At 36.0% G+C, this 15,170-nt stretch overlaps 1 protein-coding gene across 1 annotated transcript in view; it reads right to left on the minus strand.

Moving 5' to 3' along the window:
• Nucleotides 1–214: 214 nt before the first annotated feature.
• Nucleotides 215–15,170, minus strand: part of DCAF13 (DDB1 and CUL4 associated factor 13) — a 31,293-nt gene continuing 16,337 nt past the window's right edge. Inside the window, exons 7-11 of the mRNA XM_077748182.1 lie at nt 13,562–13,644; nt 9,195–9,359; nt 3,145–3,280; nt 1,808–1,971; nt 215–879 (exon numbers count right to left, since the gene is read on the minus strand). Of these exons, the coding sequence (XP_077604308.1) occupies nt 792–879; nt 1,808–1,971; nt 3,145–3,280; nt 9,195–9,359; nt 13,562–13,644 (636 nt within the window). The 3' untranslated portion in view covers nt 215–791. The remainder of the gene's footprint in view (nt 880–1,807; nt 1,972–3,144; nt 3,281–9,194; nt 9,360–13,561; nt 13,645–15,170) is intronic.

Genomic DNA, 15,170 nt, shown 5'->3' on the forward strand with positions numbered 1-15,170 from the left:
CTGGACCAAAATCAAAGGCCAGACACTCAACCAATTGAGCCACCCAAGTGCCCCTATTTTTGTGTATTTTTAAAAAATCTCCTCTTTACTTAAAATTTCCTAAAATTTGGGTTATATTCATAATAGATTTTATTAAACTACAATTTAAAAAAACCAACATATGTCACAAAGAACTAATTTATGATTTATAAAGATTGAAGGGAAATTATTAGCATAAGTGGATCAAAGTTATAATGCTGAGATAAAGGATGTTTTATTATCTCGACTTGACCATAAATTATAATTCTTATTTATAAAAGTTATATAAATTCAAGCTGATCTTTAAAGTCTCAAAAAGCCAAATACAAATAAAACACAGAAAACTACTTGAAGTGAAAAAAGTTCTGACATAATTCTTCCCCAGGTTATATGTAATCATAGAAAGAATCATTGCACTAATTATCCAAAGTAATATTAAAGGTAACAAAAGAGATGTTTGGTATTGAATGTAAATTCAAATGTATAGTCCACCTATAATAATAGATCAAAGTGAAAGTATATCTGCATTTTCTAAAAGGAATAAGTTAGCTTACAAATACTGTATTCTTCAACGAAATAAGAAAGTAGATCAAGAATAAAATGTTGGACAGTCTTATCAACCAGGCCACCTTCCAGGTAGTTTTTACAACTTATACACATGTAACTGAACCATTCGTTTGTTATTATTCTAGAGCCAGTATTTTTATTTACAGAGTTTGCAAATCAAAGTGTAACAAATCATCATGTATCAGGATTGGTAAGAATACCAAATATTATTTCACAACAGCCACTACGTGTTTCTTCTTCTCCGACACAATCGATACAGATCCGGGCTTGCTATGTTTGAGACGATTCACTTCCCTAGAAATAAACAAAATATACAAATATAAGCAAGTTTATCAGAAATCATCTTAACCAAAGAAAACATTCTCAGAAAAATCAGTCTTTTCTTTCACTAAAAAACTCCCTATTGAAAAAAGAATGTTTCCACGATGGGAATGGGTAAAAAGTACCCAGACATCAACTTCTAATAACTGATTTAATGCTTCTCTTACTACAGAAGTGTCCTTTTCCAAAGAGAAGAACATTCTATGAGAAGAATGGTTGTGGGAGCTCTGCTTTAGATTCAAACGTCTATGATGAAGCATATTAGAAAATTTTTATTCAAGAAATGGGTGCTATGAGTTCTTTGCATTCTTTAACTTAGAAAATATATAATACTTCTTAATTGCAGCTTCATTAGAAATAATTTTCTAAAACATTATTTACAACAGTTTCTTTAGTATGAGCAGAAATGCTTCTTATCATTATGGAATTCAGAGTTACTGGTTGCCCTTTAAACATAATTTCAGAAATAGGTAATGGAGGGGTGCCTCGGTGGGCTCAGTCGGTTGAGTGTCCGACTTCAGCTCAAGTAGTGATCTCACAGTTCGTGGGTTCGAGCCCCACGTCGGGCTCTGTGCTGACAGCTAGCTCAGAGTCTGGAGCCTGTTTCAGATTCTGTGTCTCCCTCTCTCTCTGACCCTGTCCTGCTCGCGCTGTTTCTATCTCTCTCAGAAATTAAAAAAAAAAGAAAAGGTAATGGAAATTCTCAGATAATTACTACTTCTCCTTCTACCAGGAAAAAGCAAAAAAATATATAAAAGCTCAGAAAGTGTTCAAAAACATCTCTAATGTATAACATCAACTATTCCCTAAAAGGGCAGCGTTCTGTGGTTTATTTTTGGTGAGACGAGAAGGGGGAGTTAGAAAAGGGCACTGAAATAGAATCAAATGCCCCAAATCATACTTTCGTCGACGAGCTTCTTTCATGATGCGCTGTTCCTGAATCTGGCTGTAGATGGATTTTGGTAGATGTCGGTGACGAGCAATGCGTTTTATATGAGGATGATGCTGAAATTTCTCTTTCAATTTTTGGTTATAATCTTTAGCTGCTTTTTCTCGTGATGTAAGCTGGAAAAATGCATTTTGATATTTCAATAAATGATGTGCTGTTTTTCTTCAAATAACAAAGCTAGGAAGCACCCTTTCTTAAAAAATTAAACTTCTACGACATACCACTCAAATTGCCAATGTAATTCTACCCTTTACAAGGTCAGGTTATTAATACCATCTCTGCTAACACTGAATTTCCTTTTAGGCAGTATGCCTACAATGAAGATAGATGCCATCAAGTGACAACATCAGTGCTGAGGGAGTAAGGCTATGTGGACCACTGACTCAGACCTTCTCTGGGCATAAATAACATTCTAAATTAATCCCTCAACATTTTTGGGGGATAAAACTACTGAAAACAGAAAAAAAAGGCATTCAATTCCAGAATAATAAGGCTTTGTTTAACAATGTTAAGGATGATATGATTTAAAGGAACTTATAATGAATTGAAAACTAGGCATAGTATAATGCATACCAATCATTAAACCTAAAATAAAACTGTCCTTAATTACCATTTATCATATCTTGACTTTCTTATTGGAGCTAAGGAGAAAATAACTCACACTTAACCTTTTTCTTTATTAACTCAGTATTTGTTGCTGATATAAACACTTTGAGTGTTTCTAACATTAAACATGAAACATTCAGAAAAACATAAAAAAAATAAAAAAACCAACCATAACCCCACAACCCAGAGACAGCTAGCCAATGATAAGATTTGTTACATCTTCTTTCAATCTTTTTTATAGTCTGAGGCTTTCTGTATTTTTTTGAAATTAGTGTTTCACTATCTTTGATATTAATAGACCTCACAGGGACTTGCAGCCTTTGATGTGCCTGATTACTATTCCTTTAACAGAACAGGACTTCTCAGTTCTAACCTTCTAGTCTCTACACCTTCTCTCCTTAAGGAAAAAACAAAGAATCAAGAAGGCTCAAATATAATCAAACATTTGAATTAACAAAGGTCTCTGAAGGTGCCTGTGACATGAAAAAAGTAAATCTCAATACAGCCTTGTCTGTAGATTGCTAACTTATTTCTTTTTATCACAACTATGCCAGTCTTATCAAAATAAAATACTTCAAATGAATTCTCCTTACAATATAATCATACCCATTCATTATAATATAATCATACCCATTAAATTCGAAACTAGCTTTATGACAATGAAAGAAAATGGGATCTCTTACCACACCCAACTTTTCAGAAGCATTAGCTTTCCACAGACGAATGTTCATTTCATCAGATCCACACATAATATATTTGCTGTCAGAAGTCCATTTTACACAGATAACATGTTGCATTCTCTTCGTGTGATAGACTTCCCTACAGAAGAGGAATTAAGTTAAAATTAGGATTTTGGTACAGACTTTCTTTAACCACTGCCCATCAAGTATCTGGGTAGCACTTTTAGGTCTGAAGAGACTATAAAAGGGAAATTCAAATTAATTTTAATGTACCTTTATTGAACCAAAATAACAAGGTTCTATGCTAAGTGCTAAGGAGTTAAAAAAAAAAAAAAAAGTCCCTTCCTCAGAGAAATCACAATCCAGTAAGAAAAATAAATATATACAAACTAAGCAAAACTAGATGCCCAGAAAAGTTCACAAAATTACTGAAGACATATAACACAAATTAAATATGTTGAAACTACAGTTGTTCTTTAAAAGTAAGAAATCAGTTTTCTTTTCCTTCCAAATCAATTCAGGAAAACATTCCCATCCCCCCCCCCCATTTTACTGAAAAATAAAATAAACGCAATGGCATTCAAAGAGCACATCCTGATATGCTGATCCTAATGTCTGATTTCTCTTTTGATCAAGTTGTTTAAAAAGATTACTTAATTGAAGTGAGAGTTGATAATTTACATGTGTGAACAAAAAGGGAGGGTTACAGAAGTGTCTGATGAGTTAAGAATCATTTAATAAATAGAGATGTAAAATATCATACCTCTCTTGAAAGGCTGTGAAACATGCTAAGTGGATTCACAGAAGACACTATATTGGGAAGTGTTAAGAAGAGCATTAAAAAACAAGTAGAAGACAAGGTCAGGAAAAAGAGGGACTTCTGGAGAAATGCATTTTCCACATCTCAGTTAGATGACTCAAAATGCAGAAGAGAAAGGACACAAACTCAGCAAACTGCACAGAAAAAGAAAGCCCATACGCGATGACCAAACAGAATCCAGACTTATAAAAAAATATCTGAGATACACTCACAAAACTTGTCTTTTACACTGTTTCTAATGGAAACTTTTTTAAGCAGTTGAGTGGATGTGTAGAGAAACCCTAAGGAATTTATTTCCAAAAGGGGAAGTATGGTTAGAAAGAATGTCTTATGAAAATGAAAACTAGATGTGATAGACTTTTTCTTCTCCTTTCAATGCTCTGCTTTTACAAGATTCATTTCTCATAATCTCACTTATTTAAGAGGCCCTTTTTTCCTTTAGCAGTATACTGAATTTAAATGATAGGAAATTCAATCAGGCTTTAGTAACCATTAAAAATAATCTCTTCATGTATTAGACCAGTCAAAGCTAGTGATTACTTAACCAAAATAGATCCTCTTTAATGGTAAACAATGCAGAGTTCTTAACTTCTAGATTTGTTTATGCATATTAAGGATTTATAAAGCTCACTAAAAGTTATACTGTTAAGAGATACATTTTAAAAACTTACATTCTTTAGTATACAAGTAACATTATTCCATGTGAGGGGCACCTGGGTGGCTTAGTCAGTTAAGCATCAGCTCAGGTCATGATCTCACAGTTTTAGAGTTTGAGCCCCGTGTCAGGCTCTGTGCTGACAGTGAAGAGCCTGGAGCCTGCTTCAAGTTCTGTGTCTCCCTCTCTCTCTCAAAAACAAACATTTAAAAAATTATTCCAGGGGCACCTGGGTGGCTTAGTCGGTTAAGCGTCCGACTTTCGCTTAGGTCATGATCTCACGGTTCGTGGGTTCGAGCCCCGCGTCGGGCTCTGTGCTGACAGCCAGCTCAGAGCCTGGAGCCTATTTCGGTCTGTGACTCCCTCTCTCTCTGACCCTCCCCTGCTCACGCTGTCTCTCTCTCTCTCTCCTAGAAATAAATAAAACATTTAAAAAAAAAAAAATTATTCCATGTGAATGCAAGTAATTTACTTGTTTGCTTAGTAAATACTGAATGAAACCCAAAAGAAGCCTAATTTTAGGGGTGCCTGGGTAGCTCAGTTAGACATCCAACTTATGGTTTGGTCTCAGGTTATGATCTCACAGTTCGTGAGATCAAGGCCCAAGCCCCAGGTTGGGCTCTGTGCAGACAGCTGTTTGGGATTCTCTCTCTCCCTCTCTCTCTGCTCCTCCACTTGTTCTCTCTCTCAAAATAAGTAAAATAAACTTTGGGCGGGGAGAAGAGAGCCTAATTTCAAATATTGACTTACATGTAGCTTTTAATAATCTATTAAAAGTTTACTTTAAAAATACACTTTAACCATTTTAAGGTCTTTCAAAGAAAAACATTTTAAAAATAAAGATTTTTCAAAGCACTGGCAGTGTTATTTGATGTTTGTAATGAACTAGAGCAGACTGCAGAATCAACTCGAACCAGCTTTTAAGCAGATGAAGGCAATGATCAGAGGAAATACCACTTACATCTAAATCCAACAAGTAGCATATACTACACCATTGTGATTGCAAAAGTCTCCAAATGACATTAGGAGACAGTTTCCTAGAAAGGAAGCATAATTTCTTACTTCATACAATTTTGGAATTACTTGAACTTTTAAGATAGACCTGCATTTAGCTGCCCTCAATGGCTTTGGAATAATTCAGCTTGAACTCAGACGTAGGGGCCTTGAGATCATAGGTGCCTAAACATCCTCAATTCTCTTAGTCTTTTTTTTTTTTTAACGTTTATTTATTATTAAGAGACAGAGAGAGATAGAGCATGAGCATCAAGGGGCAGAGAGAAAGGGAGACAGAATCCGAAGCAGGACCCAGGCTTCAAGCTGTCAGCACAGACCCCAACACAGAGCTTGAACTCACAAACCTTGAGATCATGACTTGAGCTGAAGTCAGATGCTCAACCAACTGAGCCACTCAGGCGCCCCTCTCTTAGTCTTTCTTGGTCTTTCCCATTCTTTGTGTCTGCTTATTCATTATATTAGAAAAGTAATGTCCTACTACCTTTGGAGGTAGTAGGCTGGCACCCACACACCCCTGGCAGCCAGTGCTTCCCTGAATTCTGCACTGAGGCAACTCATTTAGATGCACCCTAGTGCTGACCCTGCTGGAACAGAATAATGGTGAATAGGGAGAATGACACAACATGCCTCTGAAAATGAACATCACTCTTTCAAAAAACTCAAAAAGCTTCAAGCGCTGTAGAAGCTAAGCTAGATATCAGTGGAAGTAGTGATCAAAATTCTCATCACTGCACTAAAACGGTATGATTTCTCCAGACTGTTGTAGTCACAACACCGAAGTGAATTAATTTCTAGATTTGTGTGTGTGTGTGTGTGTGTGTGTGTGTGAAGAAAGGTTTCCTGAACAACTCTCTGCTACCATTAACCTTTATGAAGCTGACGTTGCTGTCCTCTGACACAGATCATCAGCTCCAACCCTCATTACACACGTTCTCTATCTTTTCCTCTCCTAGATTCCACTTACTCCTTTCCTTTCCTACCTCCAATCACTCTGTTGTATTTCATCAAGTCCATCTTCTCCCTACCGAGCTTTAATTCCACCAAGCAAGAGTAGGACACTCAATCAAGTATACGTATAGATGTTTATGTATGCATGTGTTGCGTATACATATTTATATGGTACTTTAGAGAGAACATTCACTTATATTATTTTATTAAATTTTAGTATGTCAATATTATTACCGTATCAAAATGCAGACAGCCATATCTTCACAGGTAAACCACACCACTATAATACTTTATCATTTTGTTAAAAGTTTATTTGAGAGACAGCATGCACATGTGTGTGAGGAGGGGAGGGGCAGAGAGAGAGGGAGGGAGGGGAGGGAGGGAGGTGGAGGTAGAGGGAGAGACTCCCATGCAGGCTCTGTGCTGTCAGCACACAGCCTGATGTGGGACTTGATCCCATGAATCATGGGAACAGAACCTGAGCCAAAATCAAGAGCCGGACACCAACTGAGCTACCCATGTGCATCTTAACTATCATTTAAAACAAAAAATTTTTACGTGTTGGGATGAGCACTGGGTGTTATATGTAAACCAACTGGATAATAAACTATTTAAGAAAAAAAATTTTTTTTTAATTTTTTTAAAGTAATCTCTATGCCCAACAATGAGGCTCAAACTCATAACCCTGAGATCAAGAGTTGCATGCTCTACGAACTGAGCCAGAGAGGCTCCCTAATTATCACCATATTTTACGGGAAAATCTCCTCCAACTTAATTGGTTTTGCTTTGCATATGCTTCTACAACACACATAAAGCAACACTAAGGAATAAGAATGTGCATGAAAGTGCTTTGTAAACCACAGCACTATTATTTTAAAAAAATCTTTTTTAACGTTTATTCATTTTTTGAGAGACAGAGAAAGACAGAGCATGAGCATGGGATGGACAGAGAGAGATGGAGACACAGAATCTGAAGCAGGCTCCAAGCCTTGAGCTATCAGCAAAGAGTCTGACGGAGGGCTTGAAATCACGGACTGTGAGATCATGACCTGAGCCGAAGTTGGACGCTTAACCTTGACTGAGCCACCCAGGCACCCTACATGGGGCTATACGTTTTAAAAGTCACCCTATGAAAGAAAAAATCAAGCATAGTCAAAAACACCTTAAAATTCCATAGTTTTCTGTAAATTAACCCAATACAGACATATATAACATAGTATAGATGTATAAACACATACGATGCTCAGTTAACATGTAGTAAAAGGCCAAGCTGTACAAAATTAACATCTATCTTAACACTAGAATTACACCCAATGTGCTTACAGAACAAGAAACAAACCGAGCACAGAACAGCTGAGTATTTCTATCTCCCACTTCCTGGTCGTTCCAGGGCATGCACCTGCTAAATGGAATGAAGGAAGAATGGTCCTGACAATTTATACTGCTTGTTTTCTGCTTTTTATAACAAATGTAGGGGAGACTGGGTGGCTCAGTCAGTTAAATGTCTGACTCTTGATTTTGGCTCAGGTCATGATCTCACAATTCATGAGATGGAGCCCTGCCTCAGGCTCTGCTGACAGTGTAGAGCCTACTTGGGATTCTCCTTCTCCCTCCCTCTCTCTGCCCCTACTGCCCACCCCTGTGCATGTGCTCTCTCACTCTCAGAATAAATAAATGTTAAAAAAAAGGAAAAAAAGAAACAACAAATGTAAAGTATTGTTGTTACCAATTACTCTTAAACTATAGAAGGAAAAATTTACGTTCTTAACAAAAAAAGTTTTTTACAAGTTTACTATAATTTAGAGCAGTGAAAATACTACATGATATTATCATGATGAAAATATGTCATTACACATTTATTCAAACCCACAGACAGTGAACCCTAAAGGTAAACTATGGACTAAGGTGATTAAGATGTGTCAATTCAGGTTCACCCTGGGTAACAAATGTATCATGCCAGTAAATGATGCTGATAATGGGGGCGGCCAGCTATGCATGTGTGAGGGCAGAGAATACATAACAAATTCCTGTACCTTCTTCAAATTTTGCTGTAATCTGAAAGTACTCTAAAAAAAGTACACTATAAAATACTTAAAAACAATTCTTAGGGGCTCCTGGGTGGTTAAGCATGTGACTTCAGCTCAGGTCATGATCTCATGGTTCATGGGTTCAAGCCCCGTGTCGGGCTCTGTGCTGACAGCTAGCTCAGAGCCTGGAGCATGTCTTCAGATTCTGTGTGTCCTTCTCTCTCTGACCCTCCCCTGCTCATGCTATCTCTATCTCTCTCTCAAAAATAAATAAAACATTAAAAAAATAAACAAAAAATAGAAAATAAATAAAAACAATTCTGAAATAAAGACTTCTGTCTTAAGGCAAATGTTAAGATCTCACATCAGGGAATTATATAAAGGTAATACCTATTCTATGAAAGAAACGTCCCAGCAGGCTGATGTTTTCCCCATAGATGACACAGTGGAAACTGGTATAACAAGTCACAAAACCTGGGTTGAATTCTACCATCTACACATAACCAAACAACCTTTCAAAACAGATAAATGATGATCAAGACAAGAAAAAAATCAAACAAGAACAAATGGTTTATTGGTAGCCACATACCTGCTTCTACTCTTGTCCAAAGGAAAAATTCGAACAGATTTATCAAAACTAGCAGACACAAACTCCTTCCCAGTGGGAGAATAATCCATATCGAGCACCGCAGGTACATGATCCATATGGACCATTACAGGAGTGTCCAGTGCACGCATATCGAAAGTATATAAGCTGTAAAAGAATGTTTAATTATTTCATACAAGTTTCTATAAAGAAGCCTATGTGCTACTAAGAGACACTAACGAAATTAAGACTATTAGCTAAATAACATACATGTAAATATACAGCCTCTTTACATGGCAGCTAAGGGATAAGGAAAAATATTACCAGTTTTTCTTATTCTGTAAGATTATACTTACATACTTTCATCTTCATAAATATAAATCTCATTGTAGAAAATGTGAAACTTTCAGAAAAGTACAGAGTACAAAACTTACTTTTAATTCCACCACCTAGAGAACATTAGTTAGTGCAAAGTAATCACTTCTAATCTTTTCACCATGCAAATATTTAAACACATACTTTTAACAAAATTGATAATACTGTTTAAAGGTCTGTATTCTCGTATTTTGTGTAGCATATTATAAGCATTTATGGTTGCATATTTAAATGAGCTAAAATAACAATTATTTGAAAATTAATTTAAATACATTTATTCAATTTGTTAAAAACTTCTAACTTTCAATTTTAAATAATAGTTAAATGAAATTCCAGTATTTGAATTTTTGAAATTTAGTCTTTTATTGAATGGAATAGACTAAATTAAATCTGGACAAATTCCTACAAGTAAATTACTAAGTCCAAAAGCATGAGCACTTTAAGATTTTGAAGTTGACAAAATCATTTCCAGCAAGTTCCACTCCTATCAGTGATATTTAAGAGTGATCATGGCTTTTCAAAGGGTGAACTAAAATTAGAAAACTATACTTTATGCACAGCTGGTTAAAAAAAAAAGACTTCATGATTTTCAAGAGTTAAACATTCTTTTTTTTTAAATGCTTTTATTTATTTTTGAGAGAGAGAGGGAGAGAAAGAGACAGCATGAGCAGGGGAGGGTCAGAAAGACAGGAAGACACAGAATCTGAAACAGGCTTCAGGCTCTCAGCTGTCAGCACAGAGCCCGACGTGGGGCTCGAACCCACGAACCGTGAGATTGTGACCTGAGCCAAAGTCGGACGCTCAAATGACTAAGCAACCCAGGCGCCCCAAGAGTTAAACATTCTTAATAGCCAAAAGAATAATGCTTCAAATGAGCCAACATGCACAATGAACAACACTGCATTACTGTAATCAACTTAACATCAAAACACTTCAAGATGCTAAGATTACTGAGCAAAAGTATGAGAAGAAACAGGATATCTACATCATTTCCAAGTATCTCCCCAAAGATAACTGTTAATTACAAAAGGAAAAAAATAGTAACTTTACAATGCAGAAAGTTGGCAGATATCACCTCAACTAAGTAATCAAGATTAATACCACCAGTAATAAGAATGACATCATGTACCCCTGAAGTGATGAACCAAGGACACATCGATTTAGTGGAATTCTCGCAAAAAATGTAAAATCTCAATCTAAAAAATGAGAAAACATCAGGTAAACCCAAATTAAGGACAGTCTACAAGATTAGTGACAAGTAAATCCTTGTCAAAAGTACTAAGGTCATGAAAGATCAGGGGAGATTGAGAGCAGTCACAGACTGAGCAAAGGAGACTTGACAATTAAATAAAACATGGGAACCTATTTTGGATCCTAGAATTGACAAAGAATATTAACAGAAAGACTATGATGGAATAAAGTCTGTAGTTTAGTTAATAGTATTGTACCAATATTAATTTCTTGGTTTTCCTAATTGCACTATGGTTACATAAGATGTTAACATTAGGGGAAGTTGGCTAACAGATACCATTTTTGCAACTTTTCAATAAGCCTAATATTGTATCAAAATGTTTAAAAAGTTGATGTAACACTTCAAAAGAATATTTTTTAACATCATTATTGCAAAAAGTCACTTATGCTATTGATAAAATATCCCAGGTAACACAAAATTCTCAAGAAACAAGTCATTGCTCTTTTTTAAATCTCCCAACATGGTGCCTAGGAGGCTCAGTCAGTTAAATGTCCGACTCCTGATTTCAGCTCAGGTCATAATCTCAGAGTAGCTCCGAGTTGGGCTCTAAGCTGTCAGCCTCGGAGCCTACTTGGGATTCTCTCTCTCTTCTTCTCCCCGCCCCTCCCTCTCCCTCTCTCTCTCAAAATAAATAAATAAACTTTAAATATCCCAACATACCACCGGATTGTCAGCCAAGGTCATAGTGATCTTTGAAGCTAAAATTCTGAGTTGACAATGGCTTTATTTATTTTCCTTGTCTAGAGCAGTGGTTCTCAACCAGGTTTGCTAAACCAGGTTTAACATCCACACTCTAGTTTTTTAGTAAATTCTGTTTTAATCTCTACCCAAAAAAAGGTTAAGAACTTATTCAAAATCTAAGCAAATCAATCCATTTGGATAGACAATGTTTACATAAACAAAGTTTCGAGTTAGAGGATTCTTTAGGGATCATTTATTTCAATGCTGTTATCTTGCAGATGATGAGACTATGGCACAGAGTTGGTTTACATGACTCATACAAATTTTTACAGTAGTTACTGGATGGGTAGACTTAAACTTGCGTTTCGAATTCAGAATGATTAGGCCATGTAGCAGGCAATAAAGGAAAGAAAATATAAAAAATATAGAATACTATGGCAAGATCACTTTCAAATAAGAGCAATTATAGTGGTCTAACAGTCACCCTTTTATAAGAGATGTGCTCTTTGTTTCAGATACCAAATGAAATTCTTTCCAAGGCCAGAACAGAGAAATCAGGGGTCTGTAAAAAGGTATCTTGCCAAAATAGCTAATCAGAACAAACTTCAGAAACCTTAATAAGGTTGGTCAGCAAAACATTACATACTTCTTTTACCTGGAATAAAGCCATTTAATTTCAAAACGTTGATAAAGGTTAAAAGAACTTCAATTAATTTGGTTTGATAATCCTTGCTAATGAGAATCCAACTCAGTTTGAGTACAGAACGTATTAACAGATGTTTTTAGTTGGTACCACTAAAACATCGTGTAATAAATCCTATTTCTGAGCTAATTTATGTTTTCATAAATAATAATAGTGGAAAGAACAAAGAACTTAAATACAGAAGTTCTTAAGTTCAATCCAGTGAGAAACTTCCAACTTCTCAAAAAAAATTTATGAAGAATCTACCACGTGCATTACACTACAACACATGCATTGGATTAAAAAAAAAAAAAAAAGATAAGACACTCTTTCCTCCCTAGGATTAAACTCCCAGCTTTAACATCCTCGTCTCTAAAAATGGGGATAACATACATGTCCTACCTACCATACAGGGACACTAAAAAAAGAAAATAAGACAGCCAATGTGAAATGCCTCGATAAGTTTTAAGGCAATACATAAGGGATCTTAAAATTCCATCTAGGTCAAAAATCTAAGGCTAAGTCACCTTTACCTGGAGTCATAGAATAATATATTTGTAAATGTTAGGGTAAAATCTGAAACTATGTGTTTCCTTTTGTCTTGCTGAAGTAATAATGATGCTGATAACATGACTACATAAGCACCACCTATGTGAAGAGCTACAAATTTTGTAGGCAAATATTTTTTTAAGGTTTATTTTGAGAGAAAGAGGGAGGAGCAGGGGAGGGGGAGAGAGAGAGAGACAGAGAGAGACAGAGAGAAAGAGAGAATCCAAAGCAGGCTCTATGCTGTCAGCTCAGAGCCTGACATGGGGTTGGATCCCAAGAACCATGACCTGAGCCAAAATCAAGAGTCAAATGCTTAACCAACTGAGCCACTCAGGCACCCCGGTAGGCAAATATTTTTAGTTTCTATTCAAACATGTATGGTTCAGTCATTATTTGTATGGTATAAAGCAGAGAGCAGCCAACTTTTTCTATAAAGGTCCAGATTATACGTATTTTCAACTTTGTGAGCCATATGGCCTCTGTTACAACCACTCAACCTATGGCATTATTGCACGAAAGGAGCCATGTTCAATACATAAATGAGTATAGTTATAGTCCCATAAAACTAATTACAAAAACAGGCAGCAGACAGGATTTGGTCCACAGATCATAGTTTTCTGTCCCTGGTCTGTATTATTTTGAAAACAAATATTTCTCTTAAGAAGTTCTTCTCCAATTTGGGAAATATATATACTTTTTAGCAAAACAAATGACAGTTTTCTAACTTATATATGAAGGACTACCACCTAGGAAAACATTTCATTAGTAAGATTTATACAATTGAGCCATTTCTGATAGAAATAAGCAAGTTTTAAAAAGAAGAAAACTTACTTGTAATCCTCATTTGCCGCAGTAAAAATGAAAGCTTCCATAGGGTTCCAACAAATTGTGTTTGTTCTCATATCTAAGATGACCTGAGAAAAACAAGAATACACTAACCCGTTACCATGAAATCAATTCCCTCTCAAATGGATAAATCTCGCACTTCCTTTCCTTTCCTTCTCTTTCACTGACTTAAACAAGTATTTAGCAAACATCTATTATGTGCACAGTACTCAGCTCCGTGCAATAGGAAAAGAAATCAATCAATAATTGTTTCCTGAGTACACAGGCAGAGTAGTAGGTACTAAAAAATATAAAAATACTTAATAAATTGTCCTTCAACTTCAAATAATTTATAGTTTAGTCAAGAAAATGAGATATACAAAAAAGTTAAAATATTAACAAGGAAACAGTAAACAGTCAAGTATCAAATTGGAGGCAAAATTAATGATGACTTTAGGGTTAAAGAGAAGAAAGGTTTCAAAAGACAAGCACGATCTGAGCTGACCTGTGAAGGACTAGCATATTAGTGTTTCTCAACAAGAACACTGCTAGTAACTGCTAGTATTCTGAGTACGGTGATCATTTGTCACGTGTACCTGTCTACTGTAGATGTGCGGCCTGTCACGCACCTGCCCACCAGATGCCAGTCTCTAAAACGCCTCTCCCACATTTCTAAAAATACACCCCTGGTTGAGAACTAATACATTTAGGAGAAAAAAAATAATAGGAGAAACAATGATAGTCTAGTATATAAAACAAAGAAATAATAGAAAATAGCATCTCTCATCCATAAAGGTGACCTGCCTGTGACAACCCCTATTTAAATGTTCTCTTGGGGCACCTGAGTGGCTCAGTCGGTTGAGCGTCTGACTTCGGCTCAGGTCAGGATCTCACGGTTCGTGGGTTCGAGCCCAGTGTCGGGCTCTGTGCTGACAGCCAGCTCAGAGCCTGGAGCCTGCTTCAGATTCTGTGCCTCCCTCTCTCTCTGCCCCTCCACTGCTCACACTCTGTCCTACTCTGTCTCTCAAAAATAAATAAATGTAAAAAATTAAAAAAAAAAAGTTCTCTTACTGACTGAAACAAATAAATAAATAGAATGCAAACTGGGACCAGATTTGGAAGGCCTTGAAAGCCAGGCTATAGTCCTTATCTTCAACCTAGTAATGGAACACCATTAAAAACAGAGAATGGAAGAGCAGAGGGGGCAAAAGCTACTACTTATTACACTAGATTTCTTTTTCACATTCTGCTAAATGTTTAAAATACCAAGTTTTATTCTCTCCAATGTGCTGGGAAGTAATTACTAATATCATCATTTTATAGGAGAAACAAAGACTAAGTTACCCGCTCAAGGTCTAACACCAAAATTCACGTGAGATCTGCCCACTAGACCATCATGAATGAGTGAAATGATTAAAATGGTACTTTGGAAAGATGATCATTTTTACATAGTTTAAACCTTAATGAATGTACTCGACTTCTAATATTTTGGAATGTATTACATGTTGTGAAAATGGTTTAGGAACAACACAAATATGAAAAGCATTTCTTTCACACGTGGATTATCACAATGGCCTCGTGGCACATGAATGGTGTCTAGGCCCTTCTGCGCTCT

This window comes from Crocuta crocuta, unplaced genomic scaffold (genome assembly GCF_008692635.1).
Source record: "Crocuta crocuta isolate KB4526 unplaced genomic scaffold, BGI_CrCroc_1.0 scaffold39, whole genome shotgun sequence".
Taxonomy (NCBI): Eukaryota; Metazoa; Chordata; class Mammalia; order Carnivora; family Hyaenidae; genus Crocuta; species Crocuta crocuta.